At 50.0% G+C, this 23,509-nt stretch overlaps 1 protein-coding gene across 4 annotated transcripts in view; it reads left to right on the forward strand.

The window, feature by feature from the left end:
- The window catches only part of RELB (RELB proto-oncogene, NF-kB subunit), a 29,282-nt gene extending 5,852 nt beyond the window's left edge, over positions 1-23,430 (forward strand). For all 4 annotated transcript variants that reach the window (XM_045989018.1, XM_045989021.1, XM_045989019.1 and 1 more), the window contains 9 exons: positions 398-744; positions 11,037-11,194; positions 12,499-12,590; positions 12,774-12,905; positions 14,308-14,412; positions 19,157-19,372; positions 20,120-20,188; positions 20,310-20,387; positions 22,621-23,430. In XM_045989018.1, coding sequence (XP_045844974.1) covers positions 398-744; positions 11,037-11,194; positions 12,499-12,590; positions 12,774-12,905; positions 14,308-14,412; positions 19,157-19,372; positions 20,120-20,188; positions 20,310-20,387; positions 22,621-23,009 — 1,586 coding nt within the window. In that variant the 3' untranslated portion in view covers positions 23,010-23,430. The remainder of the gene's footprint in view (positions 1-397; positions 745-11,036; positions 11,195-12,498; positions 12,591-12,773; positions 12,906-14,307; positions 14,413-19,156; positions 19,373-20,119; positions 20,189-20,309; positions 20,388-22,620) is intronic.
- The last annotated feature ends 79 nt before the right edge of the window (positions 23,431-23,509 follow it).

A 23,509-nucleotide genomic window follows, 5' to 3' on the forward strand; every position in this document is an offset into this window, starting at 1 on the left:
GAGGTGGGAACTGCTTGGGGGGTTCTTATTATTAACCCCCACCCCCCGGGGCGGGGGAGAAACGGGGACAGGGACACCTGTCACCTGGCCCTATCTTTATCCAGGTGAGAGGGGATGGAGACATGATTTCAGGCACTGTTAGGGAGGGGAGTGGACATGAGGGTGCAGGAGGAGAACCCAGGCCAGCCCGGTTTCTGGCCTCGAGAACTGGGGGTAGGGGCTTTTTTGGGGTTGGGAGCGGAGCCCCCACCCACCCCGCCGGCACTCGGCCCACAAAGGGAAGATGTCTCGAAGAAATGAGTGGATGGGGAAAGGTGGGGCGGCACAGGTCTTGGGGGGGTCATCAGGCCTTTCCTTCTATCATCAACGTCACCCCCAGTTTTTGCTTCTCCCGCAGAGATTATCGACGAGTACATCAAGGAGAACGGCTTCGGCCTGGAGGGGGCGCCGCCGGGCCCGGGCGAGGGGCTGCCGCGCCTTGTGCCTCGCGGGGTGGCCTCCCTGAGCACCGTCACCCTGGGCCCCGCGGCGCCCCCGCCCCCGGCCACGCCGGCGCCCTGGGGCTGCACCCTGGGGCGGCCAATGCCCCCGGCGCCGGGCCCCGGGCCGCGGCCGCACCTGGTCATCACCGAGCAGCCCAAGCAGCGCGGCATGCGCTTCCGCTACGAGTGTGAGGGCCGTTCAGCCGGCAGCATCCTCGGGGAGAGCAGCACCGAGGCCAGCAAGACGCTGCCCGCCATCGAGGTGAGGCCCGGGGCGGGGTCTCGCGCCTCCCCGCTCACCCCCAACCCCCCCACCCCCGCCACGAGATTCGCGCGCCTCGCCTGCATTGCTCGTGTATTTCACGGCAGTTATCATTATTGCCGTTGCTATTGTTGGAGCGGTTCATACTCTCACTCGGCCTCTGGTTCCAAAGGACATTCCAAGAAAGGCCTCCTTCCGGGCATCGGCAGTATTGATCAAAATTATCATTGCCCTGAAAGACAGGGTAGCTAGCCTCCTGGCCCACAAGGGAAGCCAGAGTAGTTGGAGTGGCGGGGTTTGAATCCCTGTTCTGCCATTTACCAGCAGGGCAGCCTTGGAGTGGTTATTTGGTCCCTCTGTGCCTCAGTTTCCTTCTCTACAAAATGGGATAATAATAATAATAATAATAATAATAACAACAACAACTCACCACCGGGGGTTGTCAGGAGGCGGGAATGAGTTAATGACACATGTCAAGGGCCTCCAGCATGGCATGTGCTCAGGAGAGATGAACTGGGATTAGGATTATTGCCATCGTGACTCATAGGTCTGGCCATTCTGCTTCTAGGAAATTGGCAATGTGGATAAGCCAGCCTTTGGGCAAAAAGAGGGGTGTGCAAGAGATCCCCCGCAGCCTTGTTATGTGAAGAGTTGGAAACTAGAGTTAATCAGCAGCTAGTGGGGTAACCTGTGCACATCTATGCACACATTGGAATCCTGCGCAACCACGAAAACTATCTGTGTGTATGCTGGTAAATAGAAATGCATTCGGTGCACACAGAGAGATTTTTAAATGAAGCTGTCCCCAGGTACTGATGTGGAACCATCTCCAAGATATATTAATAAACCAAAAAAAAAAAAAATCGAGGCACAGAACCCTTCGTAGGGGATTATACTACCTTCGGTGTTAAAATGGGGGGGGGGGGAATAAGATTCTGTATTTGTATTTGCTGGTATGTGCTTCCAGAAACTCTGGAAGGGGAAAAAAAAAGGCATGACTTTTTGGGGTTGGGGTAGTGCTGAATGGATAAGGTGCAGGTAAGGTTTTTCACTACACACATCTTTATTTTGCTTTATAGTTTTGAATCATATGGCTCGAAAGTTTCCAAGATGTCAATTAATTTAATTCATATGTATTAACAGAATTTAAATTAAACTGAACAAAAGTCCACCACTCCTGTCCCCAGGCCCCAGGTTCCCCGTGCCACCCCCGCAGAGGTGACCTTTTCTTTCTTTCTTTTTTTTTTTTTAAGATTTTATTTATTGGACAGACAGAGAGAACACAAGCAGAGGGAGGGGAAGAGGGAGAAGCAGGCTCCTGGCTGAGCATGGAGCCCAATGTGGGACTCGATCCCAGGACCCCAGGATCGTGATCTGAACCAAAGGGAGATGTTTAACCAACTGAGCCACCCAGGCGCCCCGGTGACCCTTAAAAAAAAAAAAGATTTATTTATTTATTTGAGAGAGAGAAAGAGCACACACATATAGGCACCTGCCGGGGGTGGGGGGAAGAGCAGAGAGAGAGAGAGAGAGAAACTCAAGCAGACTCTGCACTGAGCATTACCCCAAACTGGGACTTGATCCCACAACCCTGAGATCATGGCATGAGCTGAAACCAAGTGTCAGACGCCCAGCCAGCTACATCCCCACGCACCCCCAGAGGTGACCATTCTTTTTTTTTTTTTTTTTAAGATTTTATTTATTTATTTGACAGAGACAGATCACAAGTAGGCAGAGAGGCAGGCAGAGAGAGGAGGAAGCAGGCTCCCTGCCGAGCAGAGAGCCCTATGCGGTGTTCAATCCCAGCACCCTGGGATCACGACCCGAGCCGAAGGTAGAGGCTAAGCCACTGAGCCACCCAGGCGCCCCAGAGGTGACCATTCTTCTCAATATCTCATGCATCCTTCCGGGAGTCATTTATGGTTCTGTAGGGACATGTGTACATACATACGCATGCACAGTCCCCCCTTCATACATGGAGAGGAGTATAATCTATATGCTATTTTGCACAATGGTTTTTTTTTTTTTTTGCTTAAGAATGTATCTTGAAGGGTCTCCTGGCTGGCTCAGTCTGGAGCACACAACTCCTGATCTCAGAGTTGTGAGTTCGAGCCCCATACTGGGTGTAGAGATTACTTTATTAATTTTTTTTAAGATTGTATTTATTTATTTGACAGAGGTCACAAGTAGGCGGAGAGGTAGGCAGAGAGAGGAAGGGAAGCAGGCTCCCTGCTGAGCAGAGAGCCAGGTGCGGGACTGGATCCTATGACCCTGAAATCATGACCTGAGCCAAAGGCAGAGGCTTTAACCCACTGAGCCACCCAGGCGCCCCAAATAAATAAAATCTTATAAATATAATAAATAAATAAGTAAATAATAATAAAAAATTTAAAAAAAACAAAGAGTGTATCTTGGAGCACAGCTAACAGCGGGTCTAAAGCTGTCTTCTTCTCTTTCGTTGAGCCCCATTGCGCGGGTGGGTGCAAGCCCGCTGGTCAGGTCCTCCGTTACTGGGCACTTAGGTTGCTTCCCATTGCCCATTTTGAGCAAACCTATAGAGAACGACTCGGTTCATCTATCATTTCCCTCGTGTCACACAAGTAACTTCTGGAAGCAGAACTTCTGGTCAAAGGTAATTTGAGAGATATTGCCAAATTGCCCTCTATGAGCAGTTCGTACCCACGACTGTTTCTCCTAGCTGGTGTCTGAGATGCCTGGTTCCTTGCGCCTCCCCGATATGGAGCCTTCGTGTGTTTCTGGATCTTTGCCCAAGTGTTTATTGAGTCTGAATTGTGTACTAATCAGTCCACGAGCCCCGGCTTCCGGCCCAAGCTACTCCCTGGCCGTCAGCTCCCAGTGTCCTCTGAGTTTCCCCCACCAGGCGGCCAGAGGCGCCTTGCTGAGTTATACATGTGCTCTTCTTCCCTGCTCAGAATCCTCTCTTAGCTCCCTAGTGCCCTCAGGAGGAAGCCCAAGCTCCTCCCTGCGCCTCTGAGGCTCTCACTCTCTGATCCTGCTGCCAGTTCGCACCCAGCCCCTCCTCACTGGCCACCCTCTAGCCACTGGGCCTCTGCCCATGCTTTTCCTCCTGCCTGCCATGCTCTCCTGCTGAAGCCTGGTCACCTCGTCGTACTCACCCGTGAGGCCTCAGCCCGCCTCCAGGAAGCCTTCCCTGACCACCCTCCCCAGGTCCAAACTCTTTCATATAAGGTCTCCTTCTTCCCTCCTCCTCTCCCTTGATGGGCTTTGTCCTCATAGGTTTATTTGGGTGTTGAAAGAGCAGCCCCATCCTTCCACCACCTTCCAGGAAGCAGTCAACATAGCGGTTACAAATACAGATTTCAGTCAGAAAGATGTGGCTTTTAGTCGTACCAGCTGAATGAATTGAGGCTAGTTCAGTGCTTCTGCTGGCCTCAGTTTCCTCATCTGTAAAATGGGGTTGGAGTTCCCATTCCCACAGGATGCTACGAGGAAACCAGGAAGGTGAACCAGCACCGGAGGGGAGGCTCCCTCTTTACTCAGCGAGGTAGTTATTATTTGATTCGCTCCAGACATTGTGGCCAAAAGCAGCATGCAGGGCGGAATGTTCTGGTTAAAAGAATGGTTTACTTTGAATGGTTTTTGGGATTCTCAGGACTCGGCAAGTGAGACGCCTCGAGGGGCATTTTCACGGGCCCTTATTTAAGGTCTTTAAGGATTTTGTTTATTTTTCCAATTGACAGGGGATTTTTTAAAAAGATTTTATTTATTTATTTGAGACAGAGAGAGAGAGAGAGTGAGAGAGAGGTGGGGAGGGGCAGAGGGAGAGGGAGCAGAGAGCCCAGTGCGGGGCTCGATCCCAGGACCCTCAGATCATGACCTGAGCAGAAGGTAGACGTTCAACTGACTGAGCCACCCAGGCGCCCCGACAGGGTTTTTTGTTTTTTTTTCAACTTTATGTCCTATTTTTTTCTTTGGAAAAATTTAAAACCTACAAGCAATAGACAAGAATAGTACAGCAAACAAGCCTGTTGGCTTATTTGCTTCATGTCTTTCTCTCCCTTTGTACAGACATTTATAGAGGAAGATTTGAAAGTCGGTTGGAGAGAGGATGATACTTCGCCCAGAATATTTCAGTTTGTGTCCCTCAAGAACAAGAATGTTTTCCTACAGTGTAGGAGCTGTATAATCATAAATGCCTTCACCACACTCTAGAAGCTTAATTCTCCTCCAAGGATATTATATGTTCTGAAATCCATATTCTAATCCCCCAAATATTCTTCTTCTTTCTTCCTTCCTGTTTTCCTTTCTTCCTTTCTTTTTTAAAGATTTTATTTATTTATTTGACACAGAGACAACGAGAGAGGGGACAAGCAGGGGGAGTGGGAGAGGGAGAAGCAGTCTCCCCACAGAGCAGAGAGCCCGATGCGGGGCTCGATCCCAGGACCCTGAGATCATGACCCAAGCCAAAGGCAGAGGCTTTAACCCACTGAGCCATCCAGGTGCCCCTAAATATTTTATGTTTAAGTAATCTCTACACCCAATGTGGGGCTTGAACTCAAGACCCTGAGATGGAGAGTCCCACGCCCCACGCACTGAGCCAGCCATGTACCACCCTCTCCAAATACGCTTGAGAGCTGTTATTCTTATTGGTCATTTGTTTAATATTCGGTCCAGGATCACATGCTGCATTTAGCTGGCAGTTCTTGCCATGGTCTGAGTGTTTGTGTCCCCCTAACATGCATCCATTGCGGTCCTAGCCCCCAGTGTAATGGCCTTAGAAGGAGGGCCCCTGGGGAGTGCTGAAGTCATGAGGGCAGAGCTGTTAAGACAGGGATGGATGATTTTGTAAAAGGTACACCAGAGAGCTCGCGGGCCCCTTCTAGCAGGAAGCCTTCCCTGGAGCCCGACCGCACCAGCACCCTCGTCTCAACTTCCACCCTCCAGAACTGTGAGAGAGGGATTGTTGTCATTTACGTGCCCTCCAGGTTCATGGGATTTGTGTGTAGCAGCCTGCATGGATGAAGACGGATGTCTTTTGTGTCTTCCAACCTGAGTTCATTTCTCCGTCTGACTTCGGGTTTGGGGATGTGGACATTTGCGGGAGGACAGGATTGACGTTTTGTCAACAGTCCCACGTTCTGTGTTTGTTGGCCATTTCCGGATGAGATCAGGTTGTGTGTTTTTGGGGGGAACACGCCGGTGACGATGCTGTGGCCTCGGTGTCTCACATCAGGAGACACGGGCCGGCATTCTGTCCCACTCTCAGTGATGCGGAGTCAGATTCCACGGTCAATGCGGTGTGTCAGTCTCTCGCAGCCATAACGAACTACCCCAGGCTGGGTGCCTTGGACCACACAAATGTATTGCCCTAGTGCTCCGGAGGCTGGAAGGCCAAGATCAAGGTGCCAGCAGATCTGGTTTCCTCCGAGGTCTCTCTCCTTGTCTTGCAGATGGCCTCCCTATTGCTGTGTCCTCACTTGTCTGGTGTCTCTTCTTGTGTCCAGATGACCTCTTCTTATAAGGACCCCTGGAAGATTGGATAGAGCCCATCCTAATGGCCTCACGAATTTAATCACCTCTTTAAAGACTCTGTCTCCAAATTCAGCCACATTCTGAGGTCTTGAGGTTTATAGCTTCAACCCATGAGTTGCTGGGGGCTGCAATTTAGCCTGTAAGAGCGAGTGCCCTGCTCTTCGTTGTAAGGACACAGCTTTCCTTTGTAATGAGCAGCTTACTATGGGGTGATGCTTTGAGGCTGGTTTTCCCCACCACGTTATTTCTACGTCTTTCCAGGCAGTTTTTCTGGCTCGGTGTCAGTTTTGATTTCCGGGAGTTAGAACAAGAAAGGTTTAAATAGGGGATGACCTGGCTCTGGTTGTGGATGCAGGATTTTTATTCCCATCTTTCAGAGCGGCAGACTGAGGCTCAGAGAGGGGAAGTTACTTGCTCGGGGGCACCCAGCAAGTTTGCTGTAGTAATTCCTAAGCACTCCTATATGCCCGGTACTTAATAATACCCATTCTACAGATAAGGATGGAACAGAGAGGTTTATCACGCAGATGGCCAGTCCTCGAACCTGGATTTGGTACCAGGTCTGGCTTATTCTAAGGCCTTGTGTGACGTTTTTGGTTTTTGTTTTTTTTTAAAGATTTTATTTATTATTTATTTGACAGACAGAGATCACAAGTAGGCAGAGAGGCAGGCAGAGAGAGAGGAAGGGAAGCAGGCTCCCTGCTGAGCAGAGAGCCCGACACGGGGCTCGATCCCAGGACCCTGGGATCATGACCTGAGCCGAAGGCAGAGGCTTTAACCCACTGAGCCACCCAGGTGCCCTGATCATGCCCTAACTTTAATATGAAACGAAAGGAGAATAATACAGCATAATAAGCACCTTTATTTCAATGTGTAAATGCTCCGACATGGCCCCAGGGAATCATAATAAACGTGGCAGTTGCTTGGGACCTCGTGAATGCAGGGGTTCCCATAGACAGCCTGACCCATGGGGAGGGGGTATCTAATGAATCAAATGCTGTATGGCCAGGGTTACCATTGGTGATGGGATCTTCCAAAGCGGCGAACAACCCTTAGTGTAAACAAAATCCGGTCTTCCCTCAATTAACACGATGGCCCCAGTCCTGGAAAATTCAGTGTATTTTTAAATTATGGGAAAAAAGAGGGGCACCTGGGTGGCTCCATCGGTTAAGCATCTGCCTTCGGCTCAGGTCATGATCCCAGTGTCCTGGGATAGAGTCCTGCATTCTCAGCGGAGAGGCTCCTTCTCCCTCTCTCTCTCTCTCTGCCTGCTGCTCCCGCTGCTTGTGCTCACACGTTCTCTGTCAAATAAATAAATAAAATCTTTAAAAAAAAAAAAAAAAAAGATTTTATTTATTTATTTGACAGATAGGGATCACAAGTAGGCAGAGAGGCAGGCTGAGAGAGAGAGAGGAGGAAGCAGGCTCCCTGCGACCAGAGAGCCTGATGTGGGGCTCGATCCCAGGACCCTGGGATCATGACCTGAGCTGAAGGCAGAGGCTTTAAACCACTGGGCCACCCAGGAGCCCCAGTAAATAAAAATCTTTTAAAAAATTATGGGTAGGGGCGCCTGGGTGGCTCAGTGGGTTAGGGCCTCTGTCTTCGGCTCAGGTCGTGATCCCGGGGTCCTGGGATCGAGCCACGCATCGGGCTCTCTGCTCAGCAGGGAGCCTGCTTCCTCCTCTCTCTCTGCCTGCCTCTCTGCCTGCTTGTAATCTTTGTCTGTCAAATAAATACATAATCTTAAAAAAAATTGTGGGTAAAAGGACTACGTACGTAAAATGGCTAGGATCTTGGCTCTGATAATTTTAAATAGGTTTGTCCCCGATGTGAGTGTTGGTGGGGTGATTGCAAGTCTTGCAGGACTTGTGTGGGACCGTCCCTGGCACTGTAGGCTGTGTGACATCTCTGGCCCCGGGTCCTGCCTGCTATGGGCTCTGGGCTGTGGGTCCCCATCCTTGTGTCAACCCAATATCCAAAACGCCCCCTAGAGGGCGATACTCCCCCACAGAGATGCACTCATTCGTTGTTTTGGTTTGTTTACTTATTTGTCAATGCGTAGGCAAGGGCTTTAGAAATTCTTTTTTAGAACTCCTAAAAGCCCTTTTAGAAGGGCTTTACAGGTTCTTTGATGCCAGCAGGTCCCTGTGGGGAACCCAGAAAAGCCAGGTGGATCTGGGCTGGGTCTGGCCGGTCTAAAGGGCTGGTTTCTGTCTGCGGAGCATGAATTCCTGCCCCAGGTGCCTTAACTACCTTTATTTTTAAAGAGAATCTGGATGGGACATCTGGATGGCTCAGTTGTTTAGGCGACTGCCTTCGGCTCAGGCCATGATCCCAGGGTTCTGGGATTGAGTCCCACACTGGGCTCCTTGCTCAACGGGGAGCCTGCTTCAACCTCTGTCTCTGTGTCCCACTCACCCTGCTTGGGCTCTCTCTCTCCCTCTGAGACAAATAAATAAAAATTTTCTATTAAAAATTTTATTTATTTATTCATGAGAGACAGAGAAAGAGAGAGAAGCAGAGGAACAAGGAGAAGCAGGCTCCCCGCTGAGTGAAGAGCCCGAGACCCGGGGCTTGGTCCCTGAGCCAAAGGCAGATCTTAACAAGCTGAGCCACCCAAATAAATAAAATCTTAAAAAAAAAAAAAAAGAATCGAAAATCTGGAGTAACAGGATGTTTCATACTTTCTATTTTTATTATTTTTTCCTATTTTTATTTTTTAAAGATTTTAATTTATTTGAGAGAGAGAGAGAGAAAATGAGGGGGGCTTGGGGGATGGAAAGAGGGAGAAGCAGGCCCCCAGCTGAGCAGGGAGCATGACACAGGGCTGGATCCCAGGATACTGGGATCATGACCTGAGCTGAAGGCAGATGTTTAATGGACTAAGCCACCCGGGAGTCCCCCCTTTTTAAAAAAGATTTATTTATTTATTTGAGAGAGGGAGAGAGAAACTTTAGCAGACTCGGAGCTAAGCGGGGAGGGCAAGGCGGGGCTTGATCCTATGACCCTGAGATCCCAACCTGAGGTGAAACCAAGAGTGGGAGGCTTAGAGGACTGGACACCACCCAGGCGTCCCTGTCTCATACTTTTTAAGTGCAGGTCCCAAATTTTCTCCAAATTTGAACAAAAATGTCATCTCTTTTTGTAGTTAAAAAAAAAAGTTTTCTTGAGGTATCATGTGTATATACAAAATTGCACATTCTTAATGCATCCAGTTTAATGAGTTTGGATGAAACATTTTTTAATTACAAAAAAATGGGAAGGGGCGCCTGGGTGGCTCAGTGGGTTAAAGCCTCTGCCTTCAGCTCTGGTCATGATCCCAGGGTCCCGGGATTGAGCCCTGCATCGGGCTCTCTGCTCGGCGGGGAGCCTGCTTCCCCCTCTCTCTCTGCCTGCCTCTCTGCCTACTTGTGATCTGTCAAATAAGTAAATAAAATCTTTAAAAAAAACACACAAAAATATGGGAAGAACAGTACAATGAGGAGCACCTGTGTGCCCTTAACCTGTATCCGCCAGTTGTCGTTTTGCTACCTTCGCTGTCTCTGTCACACTCCTCTGTCCAAACGCACGTGCGTGCACGCACACACAGATACACGCACACCTTGTTTTTGCTAAATTATTTGCACGTGTGTCGTCAATATCACATTACTTCCCTGTGGGATAGTGGGATAGCGGGATAGTGGGATAGTGGGCACCTCCTGCGAATAAGCTTCCACATGGTGACAATATTATTAGTATCCCCAGGAAAACTAATGATATCCCATTGTATCATCCAATGTGTTACATTTCCTAGTTGTCCCCCAAATATCCAGTGGCTTCTTTCTCCTCAATCCAGGATCCGGTTGAGGAGCCTACGTTGCATTCGGTTGTCATGTCTCTCTGGTCTCCCCCCAACACGGACTTTTTTTTTTTTTTTTTATCAAGTTGCAATTGATCAAATCTTACGTGTACAGCCCTCTACATTTTTGTATATGTATACACCGTGTGATTACCAGCCAGATCAAAAAGATATTATTTGTTCAATTTTCACCAAAATATGATGCCCATCTTTTTATTGTCTTTTGTGACACTGATTTTTTTTCACCTGATTACCTGTGATTTGGGCTCATTTGAGGAATCACAGTGAGATTCGGGTGACATACTCCTGGAGAGCTGTCACAGAAGTGAGGTCGTGCCTTCTCAGGGCACCCTGTCAGACTCCCCAGATCATCTGGGCCCAGTATTGGTGATGCTGCCCTTGGTCACCTGATTTAGGTGGTGTCCAGTGGGTTTTCTACTGTGAAGGTGCTTTCCTTCCCCGGTCATTAGTAAGTTCTCTGTGGGTAGTACTCAAAGACCGTGTATGCATCCAAGGTTTTAAAAACTCATAGTGGCTGGGGTGCCCGCTTGGCTCAGTCATTTAGCGGCTCCAGTTATCTCAGAGTCCTGGGATTGAGCCCTGTATCGGGTTCCCTGCTCAGCAGGAAGCCTGCTTCTCCCTCTCCACTCCCCCTGCTTGTGTTCCCTCTCTCGCTGTGTCTGTCTGTGTCAGATAAATAAATAAAATCTTTAAAAAACAAAACAAAACTCATAGTGGCCAAAGAAGGCACATCGGCGGGGCAGCTCTCATGTTATGAGGCCCCCAGACCAGCAGCCAGAGAAGCCTTTGGTTTAGGATCTCAGATCCTTCCATCATCCTGGGGGAGAAGCTTGGAGAGCTATCGAAGGAGGCCCCAGGGAGTTTGGATGGGTGCAGGTGTCTGCCAGGGGACTCCAAAAATGCACCTGTCTCCCTGCAGCTCCGGGATTGTGGAGGGCTTCGGGAGGTGGAGGTGACCGCCTGCCTGGTGTGGAAGGACTGGCCTCACCGAGTCCACCCCCACAGCCTCGTGGGGAAAGACTGCACCGACGGCGTCTGCAGGGTGAGGTTACGGCCTCATGTCAGCCCTCGGCACAGGTACTCGACCCCTGATCCCCCCCAACCCTTCACCCCAGATCACGGAGGTGCCCAGGGAGACCTTAGGGCAAGGGGCCACTTGGCCAGATTCTCCCCACTGCATTTCCTCGGTGGGGAGACCAAGGCTGGGCCTGGCAGCGGAGTGGAGGGGCGTGCCCGGGCCTGGGGCCCCGCTGCACACACCTTCACACACAGTTGTATTTATGCCCATTTTGTCGAGGTGGAAACTGAGACTTGGAGGAATGGCAGAGCAGGGATTTGACTCCAGACCTGACTTCACTGCAAGATCATTCTTTCTCTCACTTGATAATTTATATGTTTTTAATAAATAAAAAAAATAAAAGGTTCAGGAAGACTGTACAGTGAAAAACAAATTTCCTTCCACCTTTGGTCGTGTAGCAGTCAGTGATCCTTCCTGGAAACAATTAAAAATATGCTATGCATGTCTATTTTTTTCTCCCTTACAAGTGGTAGCAGACATTTGTACCTCGTTTTTAGGTTCCAGTATATCTTGGAGATCATTCCTATAAGCATTTTGAGCTCATCCTTTTTCTTGGCTTCATAGTATTCCAATATACAGCTGTACACCATTACTTGAACAAGCCCCCTAGTAATGGGCCCTCAGGATAGTTCCGTGCTCCTGTGGCCCTATTACTAAATGCCTGGCTTTACATATATATCATTTCTTCTCCAGGATCAATTCCTAGAGGCCAACTCGCTGGCTCTAACTTCAGCGATTAACTCTCACTGTAAACTTTCTGTGATTTAAAAATTTAGCAAAGATGTAAGGTCTGTGAGAGGAGAAATTTCGTCTCTCTTGTTCCCCACTGTGTCCCCCCTGACTCCCCCCACACGCTGCCTGGCACCCAGTAGGTGCTCAGGAAATATTGTGGAATGAATGAATGCCGCCATATTGTCCTCAGTGTAATTGCTGATTACGTTAACAGTCCCACGCGCCATGGGTAAGAGTGCTTGCTTCTTCACAACTTCCCAAGTAGGGAGCGTCCTCAGATATTTTGCTGTGTTGATGGGCTTTTTAAAAGTTGGCATCGCAGTGATGTTTCCTTTGCTGCTTTCTCATTCTAAAGGAGGCGGCCCCATGTTTTCGTGCAGTAAAGATGAGGGGCATCCCCAGGTGCTCTCGAGACTCCCAGCACTCCTGAGAGACTGAAACCCCAGGCCCCTCCCAATGCTGGGGCCCCTGAGACTGTGAGCCCCGAGGCAGCCTCTCTGCTGGAGTTAGGGCTAAACCTGCCTCTTCATGAGTGCCTCCCTTCACCCATTCCTCCCCGTTCCCCATTCAGCTTTAACAATCTGGGCATCCAGTGTGTGAGGAAGAAGGAGATTGAGGCCGCCATCGAGCGCAAGATTCAGCTGGGCATTGACCCTTACAATGGTGAGGCCCTGGAACCAGCCTGACTGTCCTCCTGAACCCCCTTGTGCCCTCTGCCACCCCATTTCCCCCCCTTCTCCCTTCTCCGGTATCCGCTATCTCCCCAGCTCCCTCCCTTCGTTGTCTGCCATCTCCCCGCCAGAGTCTCCCTCCCCCACCCTCAGCATCCCCATATCTCTCCTATAGCCGGCTCACTGAAGAACCATCAGGAGGTAGACATGAATGTCGTGAGGATCTGCTTCCAGGCCTCATACAGGGACCAGCAAGGACAGATGCGCCGCATGGACCCCGTGCTCTCCGAGCCTGTCTATGACAAGAGTGAGTCTAGGGTGCGGGGCCTGTCAGGGTTATTGTTGGCCACAGGTCCTGAAAAGGCCCACATATGATGGCATGGACAAACAGGCTGTATGGGGTGCAGGCTGTACACTGCCCAAGTCCAGTGGTCAGCATTTATTAGGTGGTGTATGGAAACGGGGCCTTCTCGTATTGTAGAGTGCACAACATGTACCACTATACTAGGCAAGCCTAGGGAAGAGGCAACATGAGTAGTAATAATTTTCTTTTTTATACAGAACATAATGTATTCCCCAGAATCTCCCCTTTCCCCCAGTAGACTTCTGCTTATGCCTCATTGGCCAGAACTTGGTCTCATGGTGGCCCCTAGTTGCAAGGGAGTCTGGGAAAGAAAATATTTAGGGTTTCCATCTTCTTCAGAGGGATATGGGTATGAAAGTGGAGATTGGGAATGGCTGTTAGATTTTAGCACCTACAGTGACTGCCACAAGTATCAAAATGGGAAGAGAAATTAATCCAGTCAAGGCTTTTATGGGTGCAAATGACAGAATTCCAATTCAAAAGAGCTGAAGGAAGAAAAAAAAACAGTTTGTTTGTTCCATTAACTTAAAAGGTCTGAGGTAGTAAAGTGCTTCAGGTTTGGCTGTATCTAGGTGCTCAATGACGTCATTAAGGATCTCTTTCCATCTTTCAGCTATACTTCCTTCAAGTTAGAGTCATTTTGGCACAGCCCATCCATGGTGGGGACAAAAAGACTGTATGCAGCTCGAGGCTTATATCCTACCAGCTTGGAACCTCTCCCCCATGCCCAAAGAGAGCTTCCTTTATCCAGTATTTTTGGCTGGAGTCTCAGGGCTGTTTCTCATTGGCCTGGTTTGGGTTATGTGCTCCTCTGTGACCAATCAGCTTTGGTCAGGTGGAGGCATTGCTCTAATTGACCAGGTTTGGGGCACATGATCACTGCTGAGCTAGGGAGTGGGTTCCTCCCTATCCAGTCCCCAGGACTGAAATGGGACGGGGAGGCGGTTTCCTAGAAGGGAACTTCTAGGAAAGGGGCTGTTGACAGAAGATGGTCTGGGATTGCTAGACGGTTGAAAACCACGAGTCTCCACTACGAATTTCAGGCCATTAATCCTCGTCTACGAATGGTCTTGACCCCTGACCCCACCAACTCTCCTCTGAGGGCTGATAGCCTCCCTTTGGGCCCTCAGCCTGGAGGACTCGCGACTGTCCATCAACCCGTCTGTCTGAGCATCTTCTTTTTCTCCCCGGACCGGGTCCCAGGAGGATCAGACGCCCCTACCCCCTGGCTTCTCCATTTCTCATCTCTGCATGGCACCCGGTGGGCACCCATGGAGTACCCGCTGAGGGTTTGATGACTGAATTCTCGTCCTTTCTTATATACCACTAACTCTGGCGCTTGCAGAGTCCACAAACACGTCAGAACTACGGATTTGCCGAATCAACAAGGAGAGTGGGCCGTGCACGGGTGGCGAGGAGCTCTACCTGCTGTGTGACAAGGTGCAGAAAGGTGAGGGACCTGGGACAGTGTGTGGGCGGAATACCATCGAGTGGCTTGCCCTGCATGGGGGAGCCAGGAAGCCCGGAGGTGGGAGCATGAGGCGGAGCTGGTTAACAGGGACGGTGCAGTGGAAGGGTCCAGTACTCTGGTTTTGGAGTCAGACTGCAAACAGCGCATCGGTTCATTCACTCACGGAGCTGCTCACTCACTGGTTCATGGACAAAGATGCAGAGCTGTGTGTGCTGGACATGCTGGGTGCCAGGCTGTGCTTCCTACCACCAGCTCCCGGGACCCTGACCTTAAAATCTTGGAGCCCTGTAAATAAATTCTTTTTTTTTTTTTTAAGATTTTTATTTATTTGACAGAGATCATAAGTAGGCAGAGAGGCAGGCAGAGAGAGTGAGAGGGAAGCAGGCTCCCTGCTGAGCAGAGAGCCCGATGGGGGACTCGATCCCAGGACCCTGAGATCATGACCTGAGCTGAAGGCAGCAGCTTAAACCACTGAGCCACCCAGGCGCCCCTCAGTCTGACTCTTGATCGCAGCTCAGGTCTTGATCGCAGGGTTGTGCGTTCAAGCCCAGTGCTGGCAAAACTAAAAAGCCGACAGTAGGTGCACACAGCATTGCTGGGCTGGAGAGAGCTTTGCCTCTTACTGTATATATCTTTTCTGTATCCTTTCCATTTTTTATCCTGTGACTCTGTTATGAATAATGTCACCACCTAATGATCTAACCTAAGAGATCTAACATGTCTCTTCCTTTTCCCGTGTGCCAAGCTCTGTTATAAGCACTTTCTACACCTCACTCGTTAGCTCGTATGATTGCCTAACCGTTCTATAAGGTAGATCCAATTATTACCTCTCTTTTAGAGAGGACGAAACCAAGGCACAGAAAGGTTAAGTAACCTGCACCAGGTCACACAGCTAGGCAGGAAGAAACGGAATTTGAATGCAGGTGGTCTGTGCTCCTAATCATTCTTCTGGGAGGAAAAATAAAAGAGAAAGAGAGTTGAAAAAGCTTCAGGAAGATGGAGAAAAGTAGTATTTGGAGAAAAATAATTCTGAGGAAGGGGATAGGGAAGAATGGTTGGGGGGGTTGTGGGCACAATTTTACCCAGTGGGGCCAGAGAAGACCACTGTCAGGGGATGCCACGGAGGGGACAGCAAGTGCATAGGCCCTGGGGTGGTAGCAGGTCTCATCGTTGGAGGCCATGGCAAGGGCGATGGGACAAGAGGGGAGCAGAGTGGGAGAACCTGTCTCAGCTTCAGGAATTCCTTCCCATCCTTTCTCATGCTCTGTGATTCTATAGTTAACATCTGTCTCCCCCCACTGGCTTGTATAGGGCAGGACTGTCTTGGGAGCCATTGTGTCCCCCAAACTACTCAGTCCAAGGTCAAGCACCCGTGAAGTTCTCAGGGAAAAAAACATTTTTTTACAGAGAAAAAATGTTTTTACTTGTTCATTTTTTGGGGGAGGCCACAAGTTCCACTCTTTAAAAATTAAAAAAAAAAAAGTTTTAAAGTGTAAAATTCAATAATTCAATGGCATTTAGTACACTCGCAGTGTTGTAGCACAGCTAACTTCCCAGTTCCAGAATGTTTTCATCATCCCAGAGAGAAACCCCGAACCCCATTCTGCTGTATAAGCAGTCACGCCACAATCTTCCCTCCTCTAGCCCCTGGCAACCACTGATCTGTTTTTGCCTGCGGATTTGCCTCTTCTGGGCATTTCATGTAAATGGAATCCTACACTAGGTGGCCCTGTGTGGCTGGCTTCTTTCACGTGGTAGTACGGATCAGTGCTTCATTCCTTTTTATGGCGGGATGATACTCCATCGTATGGATTTTGGATTTGTTTATCCATTCTTAAGTTGGTGGACATTTGGGTGGTTTCCATCTTTTGGCTGTCATGAAGTGTTGCTATGAACATTTGCACGTTCATGTGTAAGTTTTTGTTTGAACACCTGTCTTCAGTCCTCTTGGATATATGCCCAGGAGTGGGAGAGAGATTCTTATAAAATTTTGAGTGAGTGAGCACATGGAGGGTGAGTGGTTCCTCTGTGCTGGGCCCTTGTGTTAGGCAGTGCTGCGACACGGTGATGACAGAGACGGTCCCGGGCTCTGCTCTCACAGGGCTCCCAGTTTAGTGTGGGGGGCGGCGGTAGGGAAAGAAACATGAATTATAAGTGTGAGTTCTGCTGAGAGGGAAGAAGACTGAGCACGAAGACTGGACAGAAACACTAAAACAGTAGGAGGATGAGGTAGGGGCTGGGCATCTTGGAAGGCTTCCCAGAGGAGGTGATATTTCAGCCAAGATCTGAGGAATGCCAAGAAGATTGTTAGTATCCTGGGAGCTGGGGCGACGGCAGGGAAACTGTTCCACGTGTGTGTGAATAACCAGAGGCAGCTGTGAGTCCCGTTCCATCCTTTGTTCACTGGCTGGCCTCAGGCTGGTGACATCACCACCCCGAGCCTCTGTTTCCTTATCCCTTTATGAGTTGGTGTTAGGATGAGACAAGATCTCACTTACCCAAGAACTACACTGCAAAGAATTAGCATATACTGAGAATTTCTGAGCGCCAAGCCTAAAGCTAGGACTTTGCATAATCCTAGTAAAAGCAATCATACTTAATGTGGGCTGAGCATCTTTACTCGGAGTGATTCCGTTAATCCTCCTAGCAAGCCTGTGAGGTAGGTATGCTGATTTTGTTTCTTTTTAGGTGAGGAAACTAGGCACAGAGATATTAGGTAAGTTCCCCAAGCCCTTACGAGCTGGTGGCGAGGAGCTCTAGTCCACCTGGATTCCCATCTTGGCTCCACCACATATTGGCTTTGTGACCTTGGACAAGTGCCTTTACATCTCTGTGCCTTTGCTTCGTCCTCTATATAATGGGTTTCCTAAAGGTACTTTTTCCCATAAGATTGTTGTGTGACTTAGAGGCAATCTGTGTATGTGTGATATATATACAGCCTCTGTAGATGAAATTAGTGTGATGAGAGGCAGTGCAATAAGACAAGAAAAAGAAATAACAGGCAGAATAGCATACTGCATCCTGACTATTCTGCTACCAGCTGTGTGACCTTGGGTAAGTCTCTTTCCTCTTCCACGCCTCAGTTTCTGCATGTTTAAAATGGGCGTGTCAAAGAGTTAATATAGCAGGTCTGAGACTGTTATCCTTTGAAAGGCCTGCTTACAAGGTTGACTCTTGGCTGGCTTTTGAGAACTTGGATTTTGAGAGGACTCCCACTATTCCCTGACTGATGAGAGGGACTGACGGTGCTTAAACTGTTTGTATGGGCAACGTGGTTTGTGCTGAACACCGGCTCTGCTTCTGGAAGCCTGAAATTTTGATATATGCCAGGCAGAGAGTGCCTATATAATCAGCCGCCAATAAAAACTCTGGGAACTGAGTCTCCAGTGAGCTTCCCTGATAGCTAGCATTTCCCGTGTGTGGTCATAGTTTGTTACTGAGGGGCCGGGGATTAGCGTGTTCTCTGTGACTCCATGGGGAGAGGACTCTTGGAAGCTCATGCAGGCATCCCTTCCTTTACTGAGGTTGCTAGTATCTTTTTGCCAAAGTAAATCATAGCATGAGTATGACTATATGCTGAGTCCCATGAGTTCCCTTAGTGAATCACTAAATCCGATGGTGGGGAACATCTGACGTAGTGAGGATATTAACTTGACCTGCCTCTCAGTAACGTGACCTTTACTCTCAGGTAAAAGGTTTGAGAGATAATATATAAAACTATATAAAATACTTAGCGACTGGCACACAGTGGGTGCTCAACAAGAGGTTAGCCGCTGCTATGATTAGTTTTATTTATTTTTTTTTAAAGATTTATTTATTTTAGAGGGGCACTTGAGTGGCTCCGTAGCTTAAGCATATGACTCTTGGTTTCAGCCCAGGTCATGATCCCAAGGTCATGAGAGGGAGCCCCCACTGGGCTTCGTGCCCAGGGGGCAGTCTGCTTGAGGTTCTCTTCCTGTCCCTCTGCCCCTCCCCCTGCTTGGCGCACACATTTTTTTTTTTTAAGATTTTATTTATTTATTTGATACAGAGAGAGATCACAAGTAGATAGAGGCAGGCAGAGAGAGGGGGAAGCAGCTCCCCGCTGAGCAGAGAGCCAGACGTGGGGCTCGATCCCAGGACCCTGAAATCATGACCTGAGCCGAAGGCAGAGGCTTAACCCACTGAGTCACCCAGGCGCCCATGTGCACACATTCTTTCTCTCTCTCTAAAATAAAATAAATAAAATCTTAAAAAATATTTATTTTAGAGAGAGCACATGCACACATGCGCTTGAGTTGGGGAGGGGCAGAGGGAAAGGGAGAAAATTCTAAGGAGACTCCCTGCTGGGCACGGAGCCCAATGGGGAGCTCCATCTCATGACCCTGAGATTATGACCTGAGCCAAAACCAAGAGTCAGATGCTTAACCAACTGAGCCACCCAGGTGCCCCTCTGATTAGTTTTAGTGTTAAGAATATCAACATTGGGGGTGCCTTGCTGTTTCAGTAGGTAGAATGTGCAAGTTTTGATTTTGGAGTAGTTCAAGCCCCGTGTTGGGCATGGAGCTCTCTTAGAACCAAAAGTATTTAAACTTCATATATATATATATATATATATATATATATATTTTGTTTGTTTGTTTGTTTAAGAGAATATCAATATTGATTTGGGGGGAGGCTGACTGAGTTGGGGGTCTGGTGGGCCAGCGTCCTGGCTCAGCTGATGTCCCCACTTTCCCGCCAGAGGATATATCGGTGGTGTTTAGCAGGGCCTCCTGGGAAGGCCGGGCTGACTTCTCCCAGGCCGATGTGCACCGCCAGATCGCCATTGTGTTCAAGACACCACCCTATGAGGACCTGGAAATCGTTGAGCCTGTGACCGTGAACGTCTTCCTGCAGCGGCTTACTGATGGGGTCTGCAGTGAGCCTCTGCCCTTCACGTACCTGCCTCGGGACCATGGTAACCACAGCAATCCAGGGTGACCTGCTGCCCAGAGACCAGGTCTTTGGCCTAGAGGGGACAGAGGAAGAGGCAGAAGTAAAACACAGCCTCGTGACTGCACAGACTGGGGTTCGGTTCCTGGCTCCCTCTCTTACTGCTTGTGTGTCCTTGGTCTCTCCCTGAACCTCAGTCTCCTCTTGCACAAAGTGGAAGTAATAGTACCTATCTGATGGCATTTGGGGAGTATTTGATTATTTCTTCCCTCAGCATGCCTGCTCATGCCCGACCCTGTACTGGGTGGTTCTAGGGACACTCAGTGACCCAAGATGGCCCCAGCCCCACAGTCGTAAGTCTCACAGTCCCGTAGTGGGGATGGAATTGCTCAGGGGACTCAGATTGCTCAGAGGGGGCATTTGACCCAGGCTTTGAGGTTAGGGAGGGCTTCCTGGAGGAGGGGACGATTGAGCTGAGAATGTGGGGTTGACTAAGCAGTTCTCCAGGGGAAGTAGTGGGAGTTTGGAAATAGGGTTTCAAGCTGCTGGAATAGCAAGTGCAAAGGTCCTGAGGCAGGATCATGCTGCAGTGTCCCAGGAACAACACGGAAGTGGATTTGGGTTGCATTCTGATTAAGATGTGGATATCTATTTGCATTAGTTGGCCAAGAACTAGAACTGCTCAATGACTTCCTAAGTAGTCTCTATAATTAGGTCTTAATTATTAAATTATTGTTGATGGATAACTTTGCCCCTGTTATCTCCTGAACAGACAGTTATGGCGTGGACAAGAAGCGGAAACGGGGGATACCTGATGTCCTCGGGGAGCTGAAGAGCTCGGGTGTGTCTCCTCTGCCCCTTTCCACACCCATCTTCTGGTTCCTGGGAGGGGATGGCTAAGCCCTAGGCTGGGGAGGAAGGGCCGTGAGGGTCCAGGGGTCCTCATCTCTGCCTTCCCTCAGACCCCCATGGCATCGAGAGCAAACGGCGGAAGAAAAAGCCAGCCTTCCTGGATCACTTCCTGCCCAACCCCAGCTCAGGTGGGTCACGGCACAGGTGGGTCCCCACCGAGGGCAAGCTCCTGCTCTCTGAAGTGGGATGGGTGTGAGCTGCAGCCCTGCTCCTGGCCTCTTCGGGAGCTCCCCAAAAGCTCCCCGAAGGCCAGGAACTGACATCTCAGGCAGCAGCATGAAGTAGAAAGAAGAACAGCTCTGGATACCATCAGGAGGCTCTGATCTCTGCCGGGCTGTTCAGTGGCTGTGTGACCCCCACCAAGCTGCTCCACCTCTCCGAGCCTCGGCAGCTCCCCTGAAAAGTTTCACCATAGACCTCCCTCATTGGCCTTTCAGATTTTAATGCATTTATTTTTACAGACACCATATCACTGGCACATAAGTGCCTTATATAGGTCTACTCGTTGAATCGAAATTGTATCACACCCCCCCCCCCATGTTACTGGTGAAGAAACTGAGGCCCAGAAAGGTGAAGTTTCTCAGCTGAGGTCGCCGCATGTGCGGTGGAGCAGGGAGCTGCACCCGGGCAGCCGTACAGATGAGTGATGAAACACTACGTAGAGGGGCCCCTGGGTGGCTCAGTGGGTTAAAGCCTCTGCCTTCGGCTCAGGTCGTGATCTCAGGGTCCTGGGATCGAGCCCCGCATCGGGTTCTCTGCTCTGCGGGGAGCCTGCTTCCTCCTCTCTCTCTGCCTGCCTCTCTGCCTGCTTGTGATCTCTCTCTCTGTCAGATAAATAAATAAAATCTTAAAAAAAAAAAATTAAAAAAAAAAAAAAAAGAAACACTACGTAGAGCAGGTAGCAGGGAGTGGATGGTAGATAAACGGGACGGGTTGTCAGAGCCAGCCAACCTTAATCCAGAGCCTGTCTCTAGCCCAAACACCCTCTGGTCTGTTCTCCCCGTTCCTTCATCTCAACTCACACGCCAGCCTCCACTTCCTGGGAACTGCAGCCCTATCTGGCTGCGATCAGAAGCCTCCCCACCGACAGACCACTGGCTGTAAGAACACTCCCCCTAAGAACCCAGCTACCCCAGGGCGCCCAGCTCTCCCACTGACCTCCGACAGCCAACCGCTCAGAGTCTGCTGAGCCTGGACCACTCCAGCCAGTCCCACCCTGGAGGTTTCAGGGATCACCTGTTGTTCCCCCTACTCACTGCCCCTGGTAACCACTGCTCAGAGCCCCACCCATAGCAACCACCAATCCTAGCCCGCTTTGCCAGCCTTCCATCCCCTATTCCCAAAGCCTCTCCTCATTAGCCATCTGTCATTCATCTACCTCCTCCATCACCCCAACTTTCCAGTGCCTAAAGGCCCCCCTCCCCAATCCTTGGGACAAAGCTGCTCTGGCGTGATAGCATAATGGTTAGGAGCACGACCTCTGGAATTAGACTGAGTTTGGATTCTGAGGCCTGAATTTAGCCACTGTGGGATCTCGTTGGGATCTCATCTCTCAGATGGAAACCTTACCTCGTAGGGTCCTTTTTAGAATTTAGTGAGGTCGTATCACAGAGTTAGTTAGCATAGTGACTGGCACAGAGTTAGTGCTCAGGAGATCTTAGGAACTTGACAGACCAGAACGCCACCTGCGTTTGTTATGGTCATGTTTAGCTGCATTCATAACAAACCCCCCAGATTAACAGGGGCTTCAACAGGCTAGACTTTTACTTCTCTCAGGTAAACAGAAGTAGATAGTCCTGGGATGCTTTAGAGGCTGTCAGGATCATCAGAGACCCAAGCACGCCTCTGCCGTTTTCAACTCATAGTTTCCATCTCCTTATCTCCTGAGATAAGACGCCTTTGCTGGTGAGGTTTGTCTTGTCTCAGAGAAAGACTCTCCTCTATATAATTTAACACCTCCACATAATTTTACCTTCCAGTTTGGGGCCTGGTGACTTCTCGTTTGGGTCTCCTGTGTGTGGGGATTTCATTTTTGGGGTGGTCTCTATAATTTGGAGGAGGAGGGACTTTAGAGCCTCTTCAACTTCATTTTTTGGAAAAACTTCCCAACCCTGCTGGAGCATGGTTGGAACCCCGGTGCTACGGCTGGCCAGCTATGTGTGACTGAATTATTTTGCCTCGGTTTGCTCATTAGAGGAGAATGGTGATAGTTCCTATCCTGGGGTTCTCCTTGGGATTAAAGGAGGCCACAGTGCTAATGCATTTAGTACTGTCAGGGCACTGGAGTTACTGCGTGTTGGAGTTAGCCCCTGAAGTTGCCGCTAAAGGCATCCTACTTCTTTTAACTATTCATTCCTGCAGGCCCGTTCCTCCCGCCGTCAGCCCTGCTGCCGGACACAGACTTCTTTCCTGGCACCGTGTCCCTCCCCGGCCTGGAGCCCCCCGGTGGGCCGGACCTTCTGGACGACGGCTTTGCCTACGATGACGCCACGGCCCCCACACTTTTCACCATGCTGGACATGCTGCCCCCTGCGCCGCCACTCGTCAGCGCTGTCACGGGCAATGGGGCTGCAGGGCCCGCGGTTGGAGATCCTTCCGGCCCCGAGCCAATGACGCTGGACTCATACCAGGCCCCAGGTCCCGGGGACGGGGGAACGGCCAGCCTTGTGGGCAGCAACATGTTCCCCAACCAGTACCGGGAGGTGGGCTTTGGGGGAGGCCTCCTGTCTCCGGGGCCCGAGGCTACGTAGCCCCGAGGCGCTGGAGGAGAGGCGCTAGGTGGGGAGGGAGGGAGGTGAAAGGGGCCGTGCAAACCCAGCCAGGAGGTCCAGCACCTCCATCCCCTTGGGCCGCCCTTGGTCGGTCTTCCAAACTCCTCATCCTTCTGAATGGGACATCTTCAGCGCTGGTGAGAAGCTCCGCAGCACCGGTTTCCCCTGAGCCCATTTTACAAATGAGAAAACGGAGTCCGGAGAGGAAAAGGGGCTTGGCTCCCATGCACCAGCTTGTAAAGCTGCCTCAGTCCCCACGAGTGGGGGCACCTTCTCCAGGCGGATTCTGGAGTGTACATATGGGAGAAAGGTGCAGATCCTCAGCTTTCCTCCCCCGAGCTTGAAGGTGGGGGGTAAAGGTTGTTTGTTCTGAGTCTTCCCAATAAAGATGAGTTTTTGAGCCTTGGGAGTCTGGTGTCTTCTCCGCTGGGGAAACTCCGGGGCCCACACGCACGAAACCTCTGTGACCTCCTTGGCTC

This window comes from Meles meles, chromosome 19 (assembly GCF_922984935.1).
Source record: "Meles meles chromosome 19, mMelMel3.1 paternal haplotype, whole genome shotgun sequence".
In the NCBI taxonomy this organism is placed as follows: Eukaryota; Metazoa; Chordata; class Mammalia; order Carnivora; family Mustelidae; genus Meles; species Meles meles.